The sequence below is a fragment of the Octopus bimaculoides genome, chromosome 22 (assembly GCF_046866305.1).
Source record: "Octopus bimaculoides isolate indiv1 chromosome 22, ASM4686630v1, whole genome shotgun sequence".
In the NCBI taxonomy this organism is placed as follows: domain Eukaryota; kingdom Metazoa; phylum Mollusca; class Cephalopoda; order Octopoda; family Octopodidae; genus Octopus; species Octopus bimaculoides.
Window position 1 is genome coordinate 21,621,826 of NC_142949.1, and position 10,784 is coordinate 21,632,609.

General features: G+C 36.8%; 1 protein-coding gene across 1 annotated transcript in view; it reads right to left on the bottom strand.

Annotated features, from left to right (window-relative positions):
* Positions 1 to 10,784, bottom strand: part of LOC106867316 (uncharacterized) — a 60,237-nt gene that overhangs the window by 35,985 nt on the left and 13,468 nt on the right. The window contains exons 5-6 of the mRNA XM_014912156.3: positions 3,941 to 4,014; positions 2,401 to 2,478 (exon numbers count right to left, since the gene is read on the bottom strand). Coding sequence (XP_014767642.1) covers positions 2,401 to 2,478; positions 3,941 to 4,014 — 152 coding nt within the window. The remainder of the gene's footprint in view (positions 1 to 2,400; positions 2,479 to 3,940; positions 4,015 to 10,784) is intronic.

The window sequence follows — 10,784 nt, forward strand, 5'->3', positions numbered from 1 at the left end:
AGGAGTGAAGAGAGCGTGTCTCCCTGGAATATTCCTCTTCTAATGGGGATGGCTTTCGTTTTCACAAGGTCCCTCTTTTGTTTCGAGCTGTAGCACTGTTTGCCATTTGTTCATTGAGTGCCCTATGTATTTTATAATAATTGGTGCCACCTTGTTTATGGCTAGCGTTTCCAGAATCCACGTGTGGGGAACACTGTTGAAGGCCTTTTGGTAGTCCACCCAGGCCATACTGAGGCCTTTCTTCTTTCTGCGGCTGTCTTCAGTTATGGCTTTATTGATCAATAATTGATCTTTACAGCCGTATGAGCCCTTGCAGCATCCCTTCTGCTCTTCTGGAAACAGGTTGTTATTTTCCAGGTGTTTACTCAATCTCTGCGATATTATTGCAGTAAAGGCTTTGTAGATCGTAGGGAGACAGGTTATAGGTCTATAGTTTTGTGGTTTCTCCGTTTCCGTGGATTTGGGGATTAAGATGGTTTTCTTTTTTGTGAGCCATTCAGGCATTGCCTCTAGCTCTGCTAGTATGTTGTTAAAGTTTTCTGCCAGCTTTTTATGCATTCCTGGCAGGTGTTTTAACCAGAAATTGGGGATCTTGTCGTATCCAGGTGCCTTCCAGTTGCTTAGTCTTTGCAGTGTCTGGGTGACCTCTTCAGTTGTTATAGGGGCCCAGAGTTGCTCAGGTGCTAAGTTCGTTGTTTTAATGATCCTTTTCTGGGGTTGTTGCTTCACCGACCATATTTGTTTCCAGAATTTCTCTAGTTCTTCTGCTGTTGGTGCTGCAGTAATGTCTATTTTATTTTTACCCAGTTCTTGGTAGAGTTTTTTGGGGTTGGATTTGAACTGTTTGTTTTGTTCAAAGAAACGTTGGCGTTTCTCATACCGGCGGATCCTTTGTGCTTTGGCAAGGATGTCTTGCTTTAGTTTTTCTTTTGCCTCAGGTAAGTCTTTTTCTGTAATGCTGTATTTGTACAGTATTTTTGTTTTCTTCTTGTTACTTAGTTGTGTTGATTGTTTACTAATTTCGTTGAGAATCGATAAATCTTTTCTCTTTTTTTAAATTTTGTTCTGGATGTTATTTATCCACAAGGTCTGTTTGGGTGGTAGAACTCCTGTTCGGATGGGTTTGAGTGAGTATCCTGCTTCTTTTGTGGCTGCAGTGGCTGCCGCATATATTATTATTATTATTATTATTATTATTATTATTATTATTATTATTATTATTATTATTATTATTATTATTATTATTAAGTTGGCAAGCTGGCAGAATCGTTAGCATGCCAAACAAAATGATTAGTGGTATGTTGTCCATCTTTACCTTCTGAGTTCAAATTCCACCAAGATTGACTTTGCTTTCGTTGTTTAGGGGGTCAATAAAATAAGCACCAGTTGAGCATTGGGGTCAATGTAATTGACTTAGCCACTTCGCTGAAATTACTGGTCTTGTGCCAAAATTCAAAATCATTTTTATTATTATTATAACATTTTAAATGTAACTATATTTCATATAAATTCAAGTTTTAATCATATTTTGTCCAAAATTTGCAATGGCAAATATTTTATCTGATTAATTCCTTTAAGGATTTACTAGCAACTTTTTTTTTTCATATTTATGCATTTTTATTAGACCTAATATTTTTTAGTGAAACTACAATTAATTTGTGCTATAATTTCTAAATGTTTGTGTGACAGTTAAAAAATTCTCTTGTGTTGGAGGTTAGGTCAAATGTTATCAAAATAATTGTAAATTGTTGCCTAGTTGTAAATGATTATGATTAAGATAGATAGATGTTGACCACACCCATTTTTTAAAAAATGGGTTGATGATACTATATCAGAGATGATTGATTGGTAAAATCTCCTTTTCAATCCCTCCTACTATTGATACAGCTAAAGTTTTTAGGATTTGAATTTGAGCAGCCAATCTTTTATTCTATTAGTAGTTTGGGTGGCTGACGGAATGGCTGGTGATTTTATATTACATAATGCATGAATTACCATGCTAGTGAAACAAATATAGCATGTATTGAATCATCATTGTCCATTCATTTCCTTTCAGTGTGTGTGTGTGTGTGTGTGTGTGTGTGTGTGTAGGCAGGACACATGAGCTAGTGGGTATTGCACTCACAATCATGAGATCATGGTTTCAGTTCCTGGACCCATTGTGTTCTCGCACAAAACACTTCATCTCTGCAATGACTTCAACACTTGAATTGTTGTACACTTTGAACTTTGAAGGAGGGAGTGAGCTAATGTATAATTAAAAACATTTGATCACTACAAACAAATCATTTGTGCAGGTTGTGCAATAAGAAATTGCAGAACTATCTTCCTTGGACTGTAAAACATAACCCTCATTATCATATGTATACAGGGGAGTGGGGGTGATAGCAACCAACTAACCTTCTTAAGATTATCTTCTTCCAAACGGCGCAGTTTAGTTTTCATTGTAGAATTTTCGTGCTTCAGTGATCCAATTTCCTAACAAGGAAGAAAGATTAAAAAGTAAAAGATAAATATTTGAGAGTAACCTTATCAGGGCATAGATACTTGAGAGCCAACGTATTTGGGTAGAAATAGACTTGACTGAACTTGACTAAAACTAGTGTACTAGAGTTATTGGTACTGTAATTTCATTAATGGACTTAGGATAGCTGAATGGTTATGGAGTTTGCTTCACAAACACAAGGTTCCAAATTCAATACCATTGCATGGCATCTTGAGCAAAAGTGTCTCTTTTACCATAATCTCAGGTTGGCTCTTGCCTAATGAGTAAAACTGAGTAGATGGAAACTGTGTGAAAGCCCATGGATGGATTATAAATGTAATTTAAAAGTCCAGCTTTGTCACACTGCATCACATTGATTCTACCTGAGGATTACATTAAAGCTACACATGTCTGTGGGATACTCAGCCACTCATTATTATAACCAATGGAGAGTCATTACAATTATGAACTATATCTATTACTAATTATATTTACTTGATAAAGCAGTGTTCTTACCACCCAAGTCATCAAGAAACAGGATTGGCTACAAAGATAATATTTAATAAAACAGTCTTCCCCATTTTCCAATGGGAAGACAGTTTCAGGGATTAGTCCTGATTAAACAGTTAATGCTTAGTCAATATAGTATGACTACATTATCCAACATATCCTTTCTTTTTTAGACAGTAGGGTAGAATATGAAAGAGATTTTGGTTATTATCTCTAACAGGTCAAGCAATCATATAGAGGTGCCCTCATTGCTTTGTGGTTTTAGTGTTCAGCAGGTGAGTGATAAATCTCTTGTATAGGATACCAGTCTATAAGATAACTTTCTCTAAGGATATTTTTTTCCTTGAACAACATAATACCAAATGATATTTAAATTGTGAATCAGTTTGGGTGTAGTGGCTATGGGCCTCCATAGGTGTATATCACCAAGCAACTGAACATCACCCTTCTTATCATGATAATCTTGTAATGTTCATCTTTCATGCTGCATGGGTTGCATGGTTTAACAAGATCCACTATCTCCAAGGATTGCAGCATTCTCCAATGTCTGCTTAGGCATGATTTCAATGGTTGGGTGCCCTTCCTAATACCACCACTTTACAGAGTGTACTGCTGCTTTTTTCATGGCGCCAGCACTAGTGAAGTTACCATCCTGCTTGCAAGACTAAGATTCCTTTCAACTGAGTGAAACTAAAGTAGTAAGGAAGATGGCTTTGTGCTAAGAAACGATGGGGTTAAATTATGAAAGTAAGGGCCAGAACCAAAAAGATGATTTGCTGTGGAGGAGGTACAGGGTTACTCACATTATGAAAGAGTGGGTGGGACAGAGCTGGGAAGAGGGATAAAAATAGTGGTGGTGGAGTGTCAGGAGTGGGCCTTCAAGGTAAATAGAAATGAGTGAAAACAGAAAACAAAACAATAAAAAAAGTAAACAGAGACACTGACCTTTCTTAATCGCAGTTCTTCATCATAATATTCCTCTTTACTCTTATACAAAGGTGTTCCTGCAGCCAAACGAGCTGTAATCACAGAAAGAAGATAAATGACAGGGTTAGGGGAATAAATAAAGATTAATATAGATTTCTATTATTCAGGAAGGGAAGAATTTGTAAGGGAAGAATCTGGTTAATTAAACTAATCTCACTTCCACTATATCACTAATATTTAGTCATTCTAAATGGACTATGTACATAAGCACATCATGTGTGTATGTTTGTATGCATGCATACACACACATCATGCATACATACACACCATGCATATATACACACCATGCATATGATACATACATAGAGACGTATATACCACATAGCACAGTCAACATAAGACATACAAGTGTAGAGAACTGTCTAAAACGTCTTTTTGAATATTTTCTACAATTATGCTGATTCCTCCGGCCTAAATCGGTAATAGGTTTATTTCTTCAATTATTGAGAAACACCTTTTACTTAATTAACATATCATTTTTTAGACTAGATCAAAAAAAATGTATATACTTTACACCATGTGGAATTATGTTTGTAAGATCATGGCTGACATTAATAACAACAACACCAGTAAACTATTTAAGAAAACATAAGTATATGTATATATATATACGCATATATATATATATATATATATATGCATAGATATAGATATATATATATATATATATATATATATATATATATATATATATATATATATATATATATATATATGCATATATATATATATATATACATATGCATATATATATATATATATACATATGCATAGATATAGATATATATATATATATATATATATATATATATATATATATATATATGCATATATATATATATATATACATATGCATATATGTTGATAGAAAAGGTAAGACAACAAACTGGTTTTGCTCATATTCCATGTTTGGCTCATAGCCTGCAGTTGAGCATATTGCATGGGTTTTAAGCTGCAGATCCAGAAACATTGTTAAATGTTGAAAAATCCTAGGACATTTTAAACATAGCCCTATCCACACAACTGAATTGCAGAATTGTAGCGATTCACCATTTTGTAAGCTACAGCAAGATGGAACAGTACTTTACTAATGCTAAAGAGTCTGCTGCAGGCCAGAGAAGCAATAACCATCTACATGTCAGATGAAGAGAAGCAATATAAAGGTCCAAAACTGTTCAATTCTGATTGGGAAAAGATTTCAAAATACATCAATGTTTCTGTCAGGCTACGGTCTTGCTTGGCAGTAAAAAATATGTGTCGTGTAGCTGTGTATAACCACTGTTATTATCTTTGACAAAGCACATGACTGTAAATGATGATGATCCAGGTTATATAGCCAGATTCAAGGCAGTATCTGTTAATGACTTCAGCAAACATATAGCTGAGCTGGAAAGTATTGAAATATTATAGATTGCAACAGCACTTGATCCACAATATAAAAACTTGAAGCGTTTATCGGACGATTCCAAAGAACAAACTTGGTTACTTATTGGACAGCAAATAGCAGCTGATGTTAATGATGATCGGTTGAAGACTAATGCACAGAATGATACTGACAGGGTCAGTAAAACTATATGCGAACCTAATGAGAAGCGTATTAAGCTGAAGGAGTCTGACTCAGACTTAGAAGAGGATGTCGAAAACGCTTTGGATGAAGTACAGCGATATAAAATGGAGAGAAAAATTGCTGAATCAGTCGATCCACTACAATGGTGGAAACTTAATGAACATAGATATCCGAAATTGGCATTTTTTGCCAAGACAGTTCTGTGCATACCAGCTACCTCGGTTCTGCGTGAACAACTATTTAAGTCTATTGGTTACATTGTTAACAAGACACGCTCAACACTTGAACAAAATACTGTTAGCATTCTTGTGAGTTTGCGTAACTCGTTATCCAACAACATCTGAGTAAGAAAACACCTATGCTATTTCTTGTTTTTAACTGAATTTTAACTGAAATATCATAAACTTGTCAATAAATGCAACTGCAGACATTTTTGTGTTTTAACTGAAATTAACTATTAATTAGACGTTAATTTCTCAAAAGTGAATAATTAAAATTAAATTAATCGTTACTAGCCCTAATATATATATGTATACATATATCTATATATTCTTTTTACTTGTTTCAGTCATTTGACTGTGGCCATGCTGGAGCACCGCCTTTAATCGACCAAATCGACCCCAGGTCTTATTCTTTGTGAGCCTAGTACTTATTCTATCATTCTCTTATGCCGAACCGCTAAGTTACGGGGACGTAAACACACCAGCATAGGTTGTCAAGCAATGTTGGGGGGACAAACATATATACACACACACACATGTAAACATATATATACATATATACGACGGGCTTCTTTCAGTTTCCGTCTACCAAATCCACTCACATAACTTTGGTCAGCCCGAGGCTATAGTAGAAGACACTTGCCCAAAGTGCCACGCAGTGGGACTGAACCCGGAACCATATGGTTCGTAAGCAAGCTACTTACCACACAGCCGCTCCTACACACACACAGACACACACACACACACACACACACACACACACACACACACACACACATATATATATATATGCATATACATATATGCATATACATATATGCATCAGATATAAACATAAAAAAATAACATATGTCTATGTATACAAGTGGTTACATGCATATACATAAACATATAGTTATTCATATATACACATATATGTACACTTATAAAAGTATACATGCAAATACAGATATACACAATAAAATTTTCTAAACACGTATTTGTTAGCCTTTTACAGTTTTTATAATTATTTATATAATATTATGTTATGCTATCATATTTATAGTATTTAATGTAATATTGTAATATAAATAAATTATTGAATGTCAATAGGATATCAATATATATATATATATATATATATATATATATATATATATATATATATATATATATATATATATACTCTTTTATTTGTTTCAGCCATGTGGCCAAGGTCATGATGGAGCATCACCATGGTCCTTCTGACTTCTTCAGTGTGGGTGTTTCACATCACCACTCCTGTATGTACCTTTGTCCCAGCTGTTGGTCCATTTGGTGTATAAGGGAGTTTGATTCCGCTGCCCTCGTCTGTACCTCATGTCAGACTGTTGAATCATCCGCTATTGTGGAAAGGAGGATGTCTAGTTCCTTTTTGAAGACATCTACTTTCACCTTATGCAAATTCCTTAATTTTTCTGGTATGGCATTGAAGAGCTGTGGGCCTTTGAACCCTAGACTGATGCAGTTCCTGGTCCTAAATTTAGATGGAATAGATGGTACCTTTGGTACAATACAATGGCAGCCAGTTCTGGCATTTGTATAACACTCAATGCCAAAGTTAGGTACTAGCCGTTCTAGGATTTTCCATATGTATATTATCGCATATATCACATACCTTCGCTCAAGGGAGTAAAGCTGTAGTTTTCTCAGCCTATCCCTGTAGTTTATCCGCTGCACTGTTTCAATCGTTTTAGTGTAGTGGTTTTGGACTGCTTGAAGCTCCTCTGTTTGTTTGGCACTATGTGATGACCATAACTGGGAAGAGTAGTCCAGGCAGCTGAGAACACAGGTTCTCCACAGGGTCAACATAGTTTCTTGGTCTCTTGACTTGAAGGACTTCAGTATCCATCCTGCCAGTTGTCTGCACTTTGCTGCCATCTGGCTAATGTGCATATGAAATGATGCAACATTGCACATACTGATTCCCAAGTTTTTCACTGCTTGTGACTCTGGGATTGTAGTGCCGTTGGGTCCTGTATATTTAGATTGTACTGTATTCGTGAGTTGATAGTGCAGTGCTTGAAATTTTCCAACCTTAAACTGCATGTTGTTTATTTTGGCCCACCTGTATACTGAGTTTAGGTCCCACTGTAAGCTTGTGACATCATCTTGGCTTTTAATTGCCTGTGATAATTTTGTATCATCAGCATAGCTAATGACAGTGGCTGTCCAAGTGACTGTGGGCATGTCTAAGAGGGCTATTATGAACAATAATGGCCCTAAAACAGCTCCCTGGGAGACATCACTTAGGATTCAAGTTTCCGCAGTAAGGGCACCATTGGCTGCAACTACCTGACTTGTGTTTTTAAGGAAATCAAGTAGCTATTCTCCCACTTTACCAGCAATGCCAAGGTCTTGTAGCTTATGACTTATCACGCCATGATTTACCTTATCAAATGCCTTTGCAAAGTCAAGGTATATCACACTGACATCTGAATGGTCAAGCAGCTGCTTCAAAACCCAGTCATAGTGCTGTGGGAGCTGTGTGAGGCAGCTTCTTCCTGGGCAGAAGCCATGCTGAGGATTGTTCAGTAGGTCATTTTCTTCAAGGAGAATTATCAACTTCTTTCTGATGATTCGCTCCATGACTTTACTGATATGTGAAGACAGAGAGATTGACCTGTAGTTTTGGGCCTCTGCTCTGCTTCCACCTTTGTGGATAGGACATATAATGCCTTCTTTCAGTTTTTTTTAGGAAGTATACCACTTCTTTTATTTTTCTTATGTTGTCCTTTAGGATCCTCTTCCCTTTGTCCTATTGTTTTAGTTATCACACTCACTCACTTATTTACTTGATTCTAATTTTATTTTGCTCATTTACTTTCCCATAATGACCATGGTTTATTTATTTATTTGATTTGTTTTGTGTTATTGGTTAACCATCAACAAACCATAACCACGTTATGGTTTTCAAAAAAATAGCTGACCAATTAGGTTGTAGGACTGACCACAACCCCCACCCCACTACACACAGGGATTCCGAGACTTGTTGATTGGCAAAAAATAACGAACACTAACACCACACTTTAGTCCCACCTGGTTCCTTACTCTCATTAGTACACCCTTATACCAAATTTTCCCATGATGGGTTCACCATCATAGGCTGCTTATGCCATACCATCAGTAACGTTGCACCTACTAGCTGGTACTTTACATATAAACTTTCACCTCCATAACATGGACCATACCTTCAAATCCACCACTGTATTTCTAAATATAATGTGAATTTCTATGTAAACATAATACGAACTACTGCCTAAATTCACCCTTCCTGAAAAAACTCCTCCTGAGAACGACTATATTCACCTATCCACAATTGGATGAAATAACATGGATCTTGGAATACATCACAGGAAGTCTGTAGTTTATTCCCCTTCATATACCAAAATAATTTTAAGAAGTTGTGCTTCACTAACATCCTCATATTTACTCCTATTCTTTTTCTGCCCTTTCAAAAAGACAAACAGACTTAACTGTTTCTTATATGTATTAACCCTCTCAACCACTTAGACCTTCTGAAGAAGCCTAGAGGCACACTCATAATCTAAACTCTATCTGCCCATCCCTGCAGAACACTGAGGAGATGGAGATGGCATGGAGGATTTCGTTGCCTCTTGACAGAAACAGCCGTAAGGAACAAGAACCTATCGACAATCTGATCTTTTGGTCTTTTCTGTAATATCAGTACATGTATGTGTAACACATAGTTATTACATGTGTATGTATTCTTCTAATACTTTATAATACTTTAGAATAAATAGACATACTAGAGTGCCGACTGGCTGATGTATTTTGTTTTTGTATCCTCCCCATTTTCTTATTTGCTGTATAAATGAAGGGTAAATCACTTTTTACCCCTGCCCATATATAACACTCAATTGCGAGATTGCCACACAATAACCAGCACTTGGGTATGAATAATTGGGCACACTACCAGCAGTATATTGGATAGGTACTATCCCCTAATTGGTTGGTTTCCCAACCTCTAACTCACACAGAAATATATATATATTTAGCAACCTTTCATAGTGGTGTCTCCAAGCCTCTCTCTTTGCAGGCTCATGAAATGCAAGTGAGCCATCATCCATGTGGACACATTTCTCTCCTACGACATCATGATTCTCTCTTACACACTGTCTTGTAACACAAAACACTTCAAGTCTTTGTTCCTCACGACACAGAACATTGGCAAAATTTTTCTTATCTACTTCCCCTCTGGCTAAATAAACCTGTCTCATAGCTTCCCTTTTGGCAATCTGATACAATTCCCTGTTTCCACTGTTCTTCCAGTCCTTCCATGCCTGCTTCTTTTCCCTAATGGCCCTGTCAACTACATTGTTCCACCACCATGTTACCTTGGGTCAAGAGGGGACTTTGCACCATCTGCAGATCTGGTCAGTACCCCTCAACAGGTCATCCCATATGAACCTCCAGTTGTCTGCCACATCATGGGATGCTATATACCCCTTCTATTTTGTTAAAAGCCTCGAGTAATACATTTCTAAACATCTCTAAACATTCTCAGGATCCTTAAGCTTCCAGACCCTTGTCCTCCATGCTGGTGACTTCTAGGCATCCATTTAGCCCTGATCCTGAAGTTGCTAAGTACTAATCTATGTTGTGGGGTGCATTACAAACCAGAAGATCATTTGCATTGCAGAACTCCAGCAGCCTGGTTCCATTCGCACTGTGGGAACCCAAACCATAGCCTCTATGTACACCATGGAAACCCTCTGCATGTTGTCCAGCCACAAAGAAAAGGTCCCTGTCATTCATCAATAAGGTAGTCTGCAAGTAGGTGACATAAAATTGGTCTTTCTGTCCATCAGGTAGCCCTGGCCGAGGGGCATACGCTGAAATAATGGTTGCTAACCCATGTTGCAGCACTAATCTAATCTTAAGTGTTATATCACAGACTCTGTCTACTTCAATTATCTTATCAAGCCGTTTCTCCGCAAGAAGGATACCCACGCCCCCGACCCATACATAATCT